We start from the raw sequence: 14,220 nt of genomic DNA on the forward strand, positions 1-14,220 counted from the left end.
TTGATTTTCAACCTATTAGGTAGTTATTTATATATATATATCCTTTTTCTTCATTCCGAGAATCACTTATAATTCTCAAAGTTTTAATATTGTTGCTTATTAAAATGTACTTAATTTGAATGGGGGGGATCTGGTTTCAAGGTGTTTGAACTATGCTGTTTAAATATATTTGGAAACTATTTATTTGGGATTTACTGAAGTAATGTATAATATTTGAAAAAGTTTCCTAAAAATAGTTTTTTTTTTTTACAAGCGTGGTGTTCTACGTGAAATAGTAAGGGTATTTGATGGCACTAATGGCCGTGGAACATAATTTTTATAACAATTTATTTAACAAACGCGGCCCCTGTGATCGATCGATTATCGATCACGTCGCCTATTTTGACTGTGGCCGTTTTCACCATGAGTATAGTCGGTGGTCTTCAGTCTTGTCTATGGTTATTGAAATGACATAACCCTGAATTAAATGCAATTTTCGCTTTTTTCATATGATCTTAAGTTTTACCGGCGTTTCATTAATACAGATTAAAGTATAAATACACATTTTAAACATGAAATTCGTGTGAAATATTTTTATTCGGCTAACAAAAACGTAGGTATATACTTGGAAATGTGCATCCTTATACACTAATTGAGCCATTTCTTTGTGCGATTTGTTTATAAAATTGATTTATAACTAATACGTATGCCATTCTACTAATCTATACGGGTTTTAATCATATATTTATTAATATTTTAACTGTTGTTTTAATACTCCATATCGAATTGGTAGATAAACAATGTGTTGTTATTGTTTTGATAAATCATAACATAAACAAAGTTTTCGATCGACCATTCGCATGACTCAAAAACATCCACTTCGTGGTGTGCGTTTATTTTGATCGTCCTACCTTGTACGATGTCCCGGATTCGATTCCTGACTAGGTTGACACATTTCTGTAGTCTGTGGTTGACATAAAATAGTGTAAAACGGTGATTTTTAGTGTAAGTTAGACCGATAATAATAATATAAATAATCGCGATCATGACCAATCTACGAATTATTGTGCGCCTTACGTACCATCGAGTACAGAGTTTGATACAAATTTAGTTAGATATCTCAACGGAGGTAAGGCTTTGATTATCATATAAAACATTGTCTTGTATGTATATACTCATAGGTATTTGTGCGGATATCGGAGGACCGGCAGCTGGCCGGTGTAGAGAAGCCAAATAACCCTCAACGGTGGCATGCTTCTCGAATTAATATCTGCACAGTACCTGTGTGTTATATTACTACTATTATTATTATTTATTAGGGATGGGATCATGAAAGTCTACACATTTAGAGTTTATAACATGTCACTTTACACACCGTGTGACTTTTATGTTAAAACAAGCATATTTTTTCGATTCTCTCATTTGTTGATTTTTGTTTAGTAAAAGAGCTTTATTGATGTAGGCAAGATTCATCTGAATTATTATTCCTATTAGATAATGTCTAAATAGAAACATTCAAATTGAAAAGTCCGTCTTATTTAAAAAAGAATCATTTTACAAGTGTGTTTGAGATGCCACCAATTGATTAAACTCCAGCAAGTAGAGCTAAAGTTTAATCAATTGATGGCAGCTACAAACTATTGTATGTTGACAAAACAAACCTCTCAGGAGAGCTAATAAAGATGAAGATGAGCATATGTGCATTTTCCTATGAGTTTGAATTAAGCATTATGTTTAGTACTTCATGTGAATCGTATAACATTTGAAAGTTATTCTGTAATAAACCTTGAAATGCCTTTTATTGGCTGCCCTGAAAACTTGGTTATTCCAGCAAACAGCACTCTCTCGGTAATCTGCCGCTTGATAATCCGAAAACAATCCGCCGTTTTTTACTAGTTGAAAGGAAACGATTAAGTTCTATAATTTGCCAGTATTCATATGATTGTATATCAAATTCAGTTTGTTACGTTAAATAATTTGTTTATTAGTATGTCCAAATGTTTGTAGACAGGCTTACTTAGATCCAAATAACTCTAGGATCCTAATAACTCCCTAGGGAGGAAATCCAGCCTGTCTACAAACATTTGGACAGACTCAAAACATTGTTGATTAAACTAACTAGTATGAGAAGAAGTATAAAAATTGAAAAATTGTTTTCAGGCGTTGCCTAGTAGGTGAATTGGTTCAGCCGGATGAATCTCACCCACAGCCTAAGCCAATTATAACAATTACATGTTCAAACATTGATACAAATAGAAAATGAAACAGAACCTAACTGCATTTAGCAAAGATAAACAAGGACAGTAAATTTAATAAAGAAATTGGAAAAACGATATAGAAATTAATTAAAAAAATTAAATAATTGATTCCAACACAGATAAAATAAAAGCCGAAAAATCCACTTTTTACATATCTTAAATTATTAATTATGAACCGTGTACATTATTAGATAGGTAAATAAATGCTCCCATACTGATAGAGGTATTTTAATTTAAATAGCTAACATCGACATGTTTCATACTTTTTTAGGTTCACAAGATGACTTCCATTCAAGAACGGCTGCAAATGAAACGAGTTCCTTTGGACACTTGGAGTACACAAGAGAAATTATGCCTAGCCTCTTCTGTGGTCCGCAGTGGAGATCAAAATTGGATGTCTGTGTCTCGTGCCCTGAGGTCCTTGGGGGACCCTAACCGCCCACCGGACTGGTTCTCCCAAAAGAACTGTGCGGCGCAGTACGGGTCTCTCTTGGAGAATGTGGAGACCCCCCGGAGGAAGAAACGTGCTGGGGAAGGTGCTACCGAGACCCCACAGGAGAGTATAGTCAAGAAGCTAACCCAGCAGAGAATACAAGAACTACAAAAAGAAAGGGCAGAAACGGCTAAAGCGTTTGCCAAGTTGAAGGTAAGTAATTTTTTAAACAACTGTATTTTGTCTAAATTTTCGTGTGTTGATTTCACTCCCAGGCGAGTTATCACGCTTGAAATTTATTGGAACAGAGTTGCAAGTCTTGGTTGCAATAAATTTCAATTTTTTAAACAATGGTTTTCATATGTCCATATGTTTGTAGAAGTACTGAATTTTATCCCCAATTACTATTAAACATTACTATCAAACTAAGCAAATATATTTTTTTTAAATACGTATTGTATTATAATCACTATGATAAGTTTTGTAATTTTGAAAATCCCCACCGAAACTTCCAAACTACACCGTCGGCCATTGCGTTGGATATTATTTCTGACATTTAAATGTTGAACCCCGTACAATTCGAAAACCAGTCTTTGAAACTGCTAAATGTCAAAACGTGTTAAACGTCAAAAAACATAGCTACCTCGGAAACTGGAAATATGTTGCCTGTTGCTACAACAACATAAAAATGCTATAATTTATTGGCTATTGTAAATCACATGAACCTGTGATTTTGCAAAGTAGTAGAATTTTTTCATACATTTTTGAGGAACTCAGTACGATTAAATACTCAGCAGTACAATTAGATGTTCAAACAGAATTCTCAATGTCAGTTTAAAGTTTGTTGCATAATAAACAGATTTATTTAGAAATCATATCACTAATGTTTTGTATGTAGGTTACATCTTTTGTATTTTATATCTCTTTATGTATTTTATTTTATCTGAATCAATCAATGTAATAACTTTTTGGAAATATGTTTTGACCTAGGAGGAGATAAGAGAATTATCCTCGGACACAGTAATGGAGAATCGCATTCGGGAGCTGAATGCGGCACTGGAGGCTGGGAAAAGGGAGCGCGAGCGCGACGCGGCACGGCGAGCGCAGTGGCTGCGCGAGCGTGAGCAGCGCCGCAGCCTGCTGGACCGTGCCTGGCGCAGGCCGGAGGGGGCTGCTGCCCCCCTGCTCACTTCGCTGCTGCAGAGCCCCGCCTACCACCACGGCCCCCTTTTGGGTAACACCTTGTTTTTGCCCAGCATCGAAAGAGCTAGAGAAATAATAATAATGTATTGAAAGAGGTTTAACCCTACTGCCACTATTTCATCCTAACAATAAAATGTGTCATTGGTTGAAAATGTTATCTGATTGTAGTATGCGATTTAGAGCCGTATTTATTTATTTATCTTATTAGATATACATAAAATTGTCACTGAGGAAGACCAAGGAAGACATGGCATGATCAGATAAACCAAAATCTTAAGTCTGGTCATGTCAAAAGCAGACAGAACCGAAGGGCATGTATTACAAGATGTATAAATGTGGAAGAGGCTAGGATTGTATGCCAGGATAGACGTGTGTGGCGGTCCATTCTCTCTGCCTACCCCTACGGAGAAATGGCGTGATGGTAGTAGTAGTAGTAGTAGTTACAGTAATATAAAGTGTGTTTGATCCTCTAACTAGGGTAAGTTCCCAATGGAAAGTCAAAAATATATTCTTTTACTAGCCAAAAACACAATATATAATATACATACATATAAATGAAAAACAATATTTTTAGAAAAAAAGTGGTTTCATTATAAAAATAAAAAAGAACTTTAAAAATCAATACATAGAAAATAAAAAAGAATAAAATAAGAACATGTGTTAGCCATCTATCAGCTATCATCAACTTCTCAGACTCTCCGCGACCAATTTTAGCAAGGAAAGCTGTCAGTAACCTCAGTAGTCTCTTACAACATTTCCATGGTTCTGGTATTATATTATATATGTATTTGTTGTCCTGTATAAGAGTATTGTATCTGTGCCAAAAAAGTTTTAACCATTTAACGAGAAATCATTATTCAAATCACGCTGTGATTTGACATATCAACATTTTATATATATATATGCACAATGTACTAATTTATCCCATATTCTGTCATTACGTAGAGGAAATTAACCTGTTAAGTTTTTTGCTGACTACAATTTGGTAGTTAGATGATAACAGGATATATGTCACTTTTTCCAAAACAGACATTTTTACATAAAACATGCTAAAATCTGGGCAAAAGGATATAATATCTCTAGAGCTTTTTTCAAATCAGCCGTATTAAAATATGGGGTTCATCTGTCCTTTCACATTTTAAGCTATGTGACTGAAGGAATTATTTGCTTGTCCTGTACAGTTTAAAAAATGACATCCCAGTACCGAATTATGATATTTTTTTTGTTTTTATTTTCTAAAAGGAACCCCTGTTATTAATTTTAATGTATTGATAATGTTTCATCTGTTTTCGAAAAACTGTTGTAGAGATATGTTTAACTTGGGTTGCCAAATCAATCAAACCAAACTTTTATCTCAAAGGGAGTATGTGACCAAGAGTGTTAATGAATCTTGAGTTTGATACATTTCTTTTTTTTAAAATAGTAAACTTTGGTTTTTTCCATTTTTTTTGTTATATGTATTTATAGTTTTGACACTCTTCTTGCTGATTCTAGAGATGAAAATTGTGTTCTTTTCAGAAGCTAGTAGTCCATCTGCAGGATCTCCCACATTATCACTACTACTGGAGAAATCTAGCTCCTTACCGGTCACATCTACAGAACCACCTTTACTGCAGCCAATATCTGTCCACAAAGTTGTTTCCAAATCCGAACTCTTGAAAATCGAACAGATAAAATCAGAATTACAAAAATATGAGCAGGATTACCAAGACAGCATTCCCCCTACTACAGACGTAATGAGTAATATCCAGTCCATACAGAATGGTCCACTTCCGGAACTCATGCCGACTAAAGATCCTCCTCCTACAGAAAAAAATCCAGAAATAGAGATCGATGACATTGAAATAAAGGCTGAAGATGTGTATGCGTTTTCCGATATTGACTTGGATATCCCACCTGTGTCATCTATACACAAGTCGTCATTAACCAGGACTTTGCATTCTGACAAAAATCTTTTCAACAAAAGAGAGAATTTGACAAGTGCCCCTAATTTAGAAGAAGTATCTTCTCCGTCTGGAACAGATGGTGGGGAAGCGCTTAGTTCACTTTTATCTCCAATCCCCATGAATGAAAATTCTAACGGTGATACAGCCGCCGGTGTACCCGCAGATGTAGTTGAAACACAAAATCCCCCAGAAACTGTGGCAGTCAATAGTGAACTGCCTGCTGAGTATGTTTTCAATTATTACCTCAAATCACTTACTTTAAGCAATATGCGGCTCTGTACTATTTCTTCTTTTTTACAGACAAATTGAAGACAAGTCTCAAGACTCTAAGGACCCCGATTCATCGGAATTTCTGGCAAACGTAACAATCAAAATTGAAAATGAAAATCCAATGGTTACCGAGGATTTGCCCGATGAAGAAGACAGTAGCGATGGCGAGATGAACCAACGAGTTGCCGACATCAAAAAAGATTTAGACGTTAAACAATCCCACGAAGACTTGGGTGAGAAATCTGAGACTGGTGAAATGGAGGAAGTGTTAACACCTAAAGAAGAAAATATTGACGAAACAAATGCTATGGTAATATATATAAATTTCTTTAATATTCAGAGTATCACCTTTATATCATGCTAATTCCAAGTTTCTAAGTTACTAGCTGGTCCAAGTAGAAGTATAAAAATTGAAAAATATTTTCAGGCGTTACTTAGTATGTAGATGAAATAATGCAGTCAGAATGTCACCTGCAATTATAATGGTTCAGCTCTTTAACTTCACAAAGATCAAGAGATGGAAGAATTGAAGGAATATAGATGTTCGAACATAGGCAGAATGGTGAATGTTACACAGCGTATAATGTGGTCACTTAAACCAGCCAATGACAGGTCATAAGTCCTGTAAATGCCTAGACTTCTATATTCTGTTGTGTTCTTTATCTCTGTTGTAATATGTTGATATTAAAAGCTCCCTAGGGGATTGAATCCAGTTCTTGTCTACAAAAATTTGGATTGACCCAAAATATTGTTGATTATGGAAATTAATGAAATTGTATACGTTGTTTATTTTAGGAAACTGAACCAGTTGATACCTGCCAAGTTTCCGACACCAAGGAACATGAGAGTACTACACCAGACCAGCAAATGGAAACGCATACGGAGACTGACGATGACACTCCAATAGAAGTGATTAAGGAAGACAAGCCCGGCAAGACCAAACGTGATTATTCTCGTAAGAAAACGGAAAAAGATGAGGCAGCCGGATCTCCCAGGGAAATGGAAGGCGTGGTGTCCAATAAATCCGAGTACAGTGATGAGGTTGGTTCTGACAATTCTCAAGGGTCGACTGACAAGAAAAGTCTTAGTAGAAGATTCAGGAATGAAGGTTTGAATTTATAGCATTTTAATACACTATTAAAATAAGTCAGTATTCTAGTGTAGACTGTAGAGAGCAGTCCTCCATGTAGTGAAATGATTTATGTACATAATTGGATCGGGTTGTGGTCCTGTGGCTAGGTTCCCACTCTGCACCGGCTTGATTCTCATTCCCATGATGTCTTTATGTTTTTGAACTAGATTGAATATAACTAAATATTATTATATATTTGTATATAACCACTTACTGGCTTTTCTATGTCTACCAGTTTCGAGACGTACCCGTCTCTGTTAAATATATATCAGTCATCGCTTTCCTTATTTTGTGACCATAATATTATAAATTGTACTTTATTCATTTAGTTTTTAACTGTTTACTTTTTATTTATTTACTGTGGAAATCATAGTCTTTAACAAAAAAATACAAAATAACAATAGAAAAAAATAAGAACTATTACGGATTTACATGAACTTGACAAACTTACAACTCTGCGCAATGTATTTTTTTGTAAATTTGTTGAATTAATTTTTATGTTGATAGAATTCCATTCGTAAATTTCATAAATAGGTCCTAGAATTCCAACCATCCATGCACTCTGGAGCTGCAGGACGTGTTGTATTCTAATTCCTATTTGGTTTTGTTTTTATAGAAACACCCATAGCCAATTTGTAAAATAATGTAAATGGGGGTTAGATTATTTACCGTCCATGCGCCCTGTAGCTGCAAGATGTGCTGGAATCTTGCTCCTATCTGTAAAAATTCATTATAATTGGAAACAGGTAATTAGAATCGCAACCGTCCATACACTCTGTAGCTGCTGGACGTGTTGGGATATTTATTTTACAATGTCTTTAACTTGATTTTGACAAAATAATAATAAAATGAAATCAGTTTCAGGATCCCGTTCAGAGAGCCCGGCTACACCGCTGGACTCGCTACCTGGAAGTCCCGCCCCCTCCACCCCTCCTGCACAGACCCTGGCCTCCTCCCCTGCACCAGAGCAAGATAAGGACTTCCGGACTTGGAAGAAAGCCATCTTGCTTGCCTATAGCAGGTATGGCATTTATTCAAAGTACCTAACATTTCAAACTCATCCGCGTAAAGGGATTATCGTGTAAAAATGGTCAAATATTTTTATTTTGCTTATTAGGCCAGGCCAATTATATTCTAATTTAAAAACGCAAAAAGCGATGTAAAGCTGCTTTTTTGGTATGTTGTTTGGACCCGTTAGGGGAGTGTGAAACTATGTTTTGCAAGCAAAAAAAATGTTGTGCTACCTGCGAAATACGTGAAAAACTGCAAAATTTTTGGCCTTTTTTAAGTTTTTGCAGTTCAATGAAAAAACTATGGGATTTTGATATTAGTTGCTACTATCATTTTGAAAGTATATTAAATTTAAAACAATTGAAGCTAACCCACAGCTCTGTATGTCTAATAGTTTTTGAGATATGATACTTGAAAAATTTACATGGTGTTTATAAATGTAAAAATTTTGAGTTTTGCTTATGTTTTAGCCGAATATCGGCATAACCGCTTACGCTTATAGAAAAATTGTGAAAAATCAGGTTTTAGCACATTAATTACCTTTCATTTAATCAATAAACAGGGTCTGTAAACCTTATAGTTCTCTTGTAATGATAAAAAACAAAAATTGCAAATATACAAGTTTTAAAATATGAGCCTAATGAAATTGTGGGCATTATGTGGAAAAAAAAAGTTGTTAAGTCTACATTTAATGACACATTTAAACAAAATAATTATATTGTCACAAAAAAATTAATTTTACTCTTTTTTAAGGGTCTCGGTTGATCATCTTTTTGAGACAACTCTTCTTTATATTAAGTTTTTCTACTGACATTTCTTGGTGGAACTGCATTTTAATTATAATAATAAAAATATGTATTTAGTTGGTGATGTCGGTCACGACGAAACCCGGTCACTGGTAAAAATTTTATAAATACAAGTGGAATAAAACTATAAACGTATTTTTATTATTATAACTCTTCTTTAGATAAAATGTCCTCCTTAATAGTTATATGTTTGTCGATGTATTCTTCTTCGTTGTCGGATTCATCTATTTCAATTGCAGGGACATTTTGGCATGACTTACCCCGACAGAAATGACAGAGAACAGAGCACTTTAGCCCCATTTTCTGGCACGTGCAACCTCGTCCAGTGCGCCCTCTGCGGCACTTGCAAGAAATTAATTTTAAGAGGGCTTGAGGAGCTTGGTCTTTTGTAGAAGTCCCGTTGGTTACTGTTCCAGCCCCACTCGTATGGTTCTTTGTCTACCCCCAACCACTCCTGAACCTGGTGGTATCTTCGATATGCATGTTGAGCTGCAGCCTCTTCAGTTGGGGGCAGGCGACCCAAATGAACCTTGGCGTTGGCAGCTGATCGCACGAAGATTTCGTACCAGCGAGTGTAAAGAGTGCTGGTGACTCCTTCTCCATACAGTCACAAGAAGTTTATTTCCAGCAGTGGCTATTTCTTCTTGGGTGGCATCAGGCTAGGAAATTGGTAACCACCTTAACCAGCCGCGAATGGTTTTGGAGGACACGTAACATTTTCATCTTTTCATGCCCGAAAAGGGCAGAAGTAGTGTCACAACCAAAGAAAGCGTGCACAAATAATACAAATTCAGGAGGGAAAGTCAAATCTCCGTGATTGAAAGATGTAGAGGAAAACTGTAGAGCCAAATTCACCCCTGCCACTTTTCTGGAGAAATACATTATCCGCATTGGATCCCAATCCATTTAGGAGAACTAAGAAGTCCACATATTCTCCAATTATTATTACTTTTTCATTGGAATTGCTGTTGTCAAGCGCAGTTCTCACTATAGTGAAGTCTGCGTCCTCTGCAGCTTACTTTGTTTAAATCCCCTCCTTTTTCAATCCTAAGCGAAAGAAGTCGACCATGAGCCGCTTGTTGTTATTGTTTGATAGCAGTTTCTCCTGGAGCACCTTGCATGAATGAAGTCTTTATTGCGCTATAAAAATAGTACAGTCGCGTGCACTAATATGTTAACACTTTAGTACCTTGTCGCATTTGTAAATTTATACTTTTATTTTTTTTTGTATTAATTGACAACTGAACTGAATTGAACGAATGTTCTAACGTGCTTACATATTGGTGCACGTGACTGGTAATAATTATTAATGTACCTTAATTAATGTAAAATCTTCAAATATTATGTCGCTGCATGATGAAGCTGCATACCGACGTAACCTTTCTGCAGTTTTTGTACTTCTTGCTACCCTGTCTTCTGGGTAGCCGTCGAAGATAACTACCACATTCCTCCCAAAGTGTTTTAATGTGTACCTGACGTAAGCAGCAACAATTTCTCTGGGCAATTGACTTCAGGGCCTCCAACAATGCTATTGCTGATAGACATTATTTTTTCGTTACATGAAAATGGTACGTGGACATCAAATTAGTTCTTGAATTTTTCTACATCAGCAGTATCTCTTATGATTTGAGAAGGCCTCATGTCAACGTGTTGATCGGTGGTGGTACAGGAAATGTCACAAAAATACTCAAGTCCTTCGCATATATTGAGCATTTAGACCATTCCTTCAGCTGGCAACAGCGCTCCGCCACTATCAGGCAACAGCGCACCACTGGCGTTTGAAATTACTATTACGCTGGGTACTATAATGCAGGTAGGTGTTACGATTACAAGAGAACTATAAAGGTTACTGACACCGTTTTACGCTTAAATGCAAGGTAATTATATAGGCTAAAACTTAATTTCTGACAACTTTCTCTTAGCATGAGGGATTCTGCCAATATTTGGCTGAAAACATAAGCGACATTCAATATTACAATATTTTTGAAAAAAGAAAAACGCTTTTTGAAACCTCATATCTCAAAAACTATTAAACATACGGAGGTGTGGGTGGGCTTAAATTGTCTCAAATTTGATATAAATTTAAAAAGATACCGTCAACTTTTACTGGCCTATATGGAGCATAGGCTCCAAATATATAAAATATCAATGATTCGTCTATATTCAATTTGAAACTAGGTCACTTTTCCCACTACATTGATTCAAAGGTAGAACGATAACTAATCTAAATTCAACCCATTCTTTCTCCCATTTACACTTCTCCTCCTTGTTATCATTTGTTTTATTTCTATTAGAATATTTAGTGTTATTTTTTATGTCTTGACCTGTACATCTCTTATTAAAACGTTAGTTGGTTGACTAAAAGATATTACTCCATAATAATAAACCCGCCAACTGTAGTTACAATAAATAACTCTAGAATCCACTTTACAATTTATTTATTTTTATTAAAAATACAATATCAAAAACAGTATGAATGATTACAGATTTATTTTCAACAAACAGTATTTTTACTAGTAAATTAGTCAAGTGTTATATTATGTTTTCAGACCTTTTTTTTCATCCCCATTAAATTCTGTTTTTTTTCCTATCAAAAAGTGTGTTAAAATATATGTATTTAATAGGTATGTTGCTTTATCTCTAAAAAATGTACTGAGTACATTATATTCAATGATATATATGTATATTTCTATCAGGTTGAATACTCTCAAGTACGCTTCACTATTTCTCCGCCCCATTACCGATGACCAGGCCCCCGGTTACAGTCAGGTAGTGAAGAAACCCATGGATCTGTATACCATTCGTCGCAATATTGACAATGGTGTCATTAGGTATTAACCTTCCATAATGTATTTCTTTTAATTTTTCAATAATGTTTGTGATATTGCTAGGTACCATATTTCTGTAAAAAACATTTTTCAAATATTTAGATTATGTTATTTGACGCTGTAAGATTGACTTTACAGTATAAGTAAAGGAACAGATTTTTTAAATGCCTATCAGTTTTAAAGTTTATAAAAATCGGCAGTTATATTTTTTATGATACAGTAAAACTCCAATTATCCGGATTAATGTGTGACAGGTGTTATCTGGAGATACAAAAATCCGGATACTTAGATCAACCATTAAATTAACCCAATGTTTTGAAAGAAAACTCAAAATTTACTCTTGGATTACTTTTTTATTGCTTTTCAAATAATATAGCGAATTGGAATCACATTAAAAACTTACTTAAATATGAGCATGGCTGGCGCGTCAGCTACCAATGCCCTTTTTATTTCCTGATAATGATCTGGAGATTTGGGAGTCCATATGACTAGGGTTTGGATAAACGGAGTTCTACTGTATTTATGTTTTTTGAAGAATTTCTTGATAATATACAAAGGATCAATCCAATTGCTTCATTGAATTTTAATATGGTTTATTTTCTATCTAGTGCTTATACCTAAATGGTAATTTTTCTTAATGAAACTAAAAAACATATTTATTAAAAATTGTTTAAAAATTTGAAAATGCCTGCTTATGCTTGTAAACAAATGTAAAACTAAAACATAGATTATTATTTATTAAATTAGAGGTTAATTGATTGAATTCCACATCAAATATATCTTTAAATAAGGACACAATGGTTAAGATTATACAAAATTCGTAATGATTTCCAAACACATGTGTTCCATTTTATAAAAATATAAATTTCTGTAATCATAACCGTTGTATGTATGTAATAATAACCGCCATCTCTGAGGTTATTAATTAAAATTAAAAAAACACCACCTCCTTCGAATCCAACCCTAGGAAGAACTTCCTGACAAATCGAGTTGTGGATCAATGGAATAACCTTCCCGAGAAAGTGATCGGTGCACGCTCAGTCAATGAGTTAAAAAACTGCTTGGACACACACAGATTTATAATGTTTTCTTTTCATATTAGATGTACACCCATCAGCTTAATAGCTAGTGTATACGATAATAATTTATTTAAATAATGTTTCTTATTCATAACTATAGCTGTTGGAATTTATGACATAAATCTTATTATATTCCAGAACAACAAAAGAATTTCGGCGCGATGTCCTCTTAATGATGAACAATGCCCTGATGTACAATAGGTCCGACCACCGCGTGCATGCGATGACACGCGAGACTCTCACCGACGTCCATACTCAACTGAACATTCTGCTCCAAGCGCAGGGCCACCCCACCCTTACAACCCCTATGTCCCGGCTGGGAAGGCCCCCCTATTCCATGTCTCGCTCTGCACCCCCTCCACCCCGCCGGAAGAGAGGGGGAGGTGAGACGCCAACGCCTTCTTGAGTCCAGCAAAAATAATGATTTAGAAGTAGTTTTAAATATTTGTGTTTTGTTATGTCAGCAAAATAAATATGAATTTAATGAATAACCTATTTTTATTTTTAATATCCAACCGCATCCAACAAAAAAGAGGAAACATTGCTTTTTAGTAGTAAAATAAAAATTAACCCCATTACATCTTTTTCTTTCTTCTTTTTCTAACTCCTATCACAAGTTGGCGACCATTACTTGAAACTCCTCGATCCTAGGCCATTCTGATGAGCATTTTTTAAAAAATTAAATAATTCTAACATGTTACAAGAGAGATGAAGAACATTTGAGATATGGTAATATAGAAGTCTAGGCATATACAGGGCTTATGATCTGTCATTGGCTGGTTTAAGTGGCCACTTTATACGCTGTAACATTCACTATTCTGCCCATATTTGAACACCTATATTCCTTCAATCCTTTCATGTGTTGATTTTTTTTATATGTTAATATTAACAGCTCCCCGTGGAGTTGAATCCAGTCCTTGTCTACAAAAATTTGAACAAACTCAAAATATTGCTAATAAATATTTCTATTTTCAAAAGTGGTAAATGCTGCACAGTGTGTAAAATTATGATATTATGTGTTCTATATCTATATGTGTTATCTTGTTGTAGTTTAGTTGTATAAAGTTATCTAAAAAAAACAGGACATGAATTTTAGTATTTATTTTTTTAATTAAAAAAAAAAGGAAATATTTGCATTCTTGTTATTTACCCGAATATTTCGATTTTGAGGTCATTTTTAAGGAGTTGTAAATAACTCGCTATTAGAAAATGGAAATCAAGTAGCGGTAGAGTGGGGTTCGGACCTCTGATCTGTGAGGCCGGAATACTAGCCAT

At 34.9% G+C, this 14,220-nt stretch overlaps 1 protein-coding gene across 7 annotated transcripts; it reads left to right on the plus strand.

The window, feature by feature from the left end:
- Positions 1-408: 408 nt before the first annotated feature.
- On the plus strand, positions 409-13,433 carry Brd8 (Bromodomain containing 8). Of its 7 annotated transcripts, none has more exons than XM_088233435.1 (9): positions 409-592; positions 2,509-2,883; positions 3,661-3,904; positions 5,392-6,043; positions 6,120-6,399; positions 6,885-7,197; positions 8,080-8,242; positions 11,735-11,869; positions 13,084-13,433. In XM_088233435.1, the coding sequence occupies exons 2-9, from the start codon at positions 2,518-2,520 to the stop codon at positions 13,349-13,351; spliced, it is 2,421 nt and encodes an 806-aa protein (XP_088089561.1). In that variant the 5' UTR covers positions 409-592; positions 2,509-2,517; the 3' UTR covers positions 13,352-13,433. The 7 variants fall into 7 exon arrangements, with proteins under 7 accessions (XP_088089561.1, XP_088089565.1, XP_088089562.1 ...); XM_088233439.1 differs by having other exon boundaries at positions 5,395-6,043; XM_088233436.1 differs by having other exon boundaries at positions 425-1,108.
- Positions 13,434-14,220: the final 787 nt, after the last annotated feature.

This window comes from Micrasema longulum, unplaced genomic scaffold, assembly GCF_059751315.1.
Source record: "Micrasema longulum isolate JH-2025_06_02 unplaced genomic scaffold, ASM5975131v1 h1tg001106l, whole genome shotgun sequence".
NCBI classification, from domain to species: Eukaryota; Metazoa; Arthropoda; class Insecta; order Trichoptera; family Brachycentridae; genus Micrasema; species Micrasema longulum.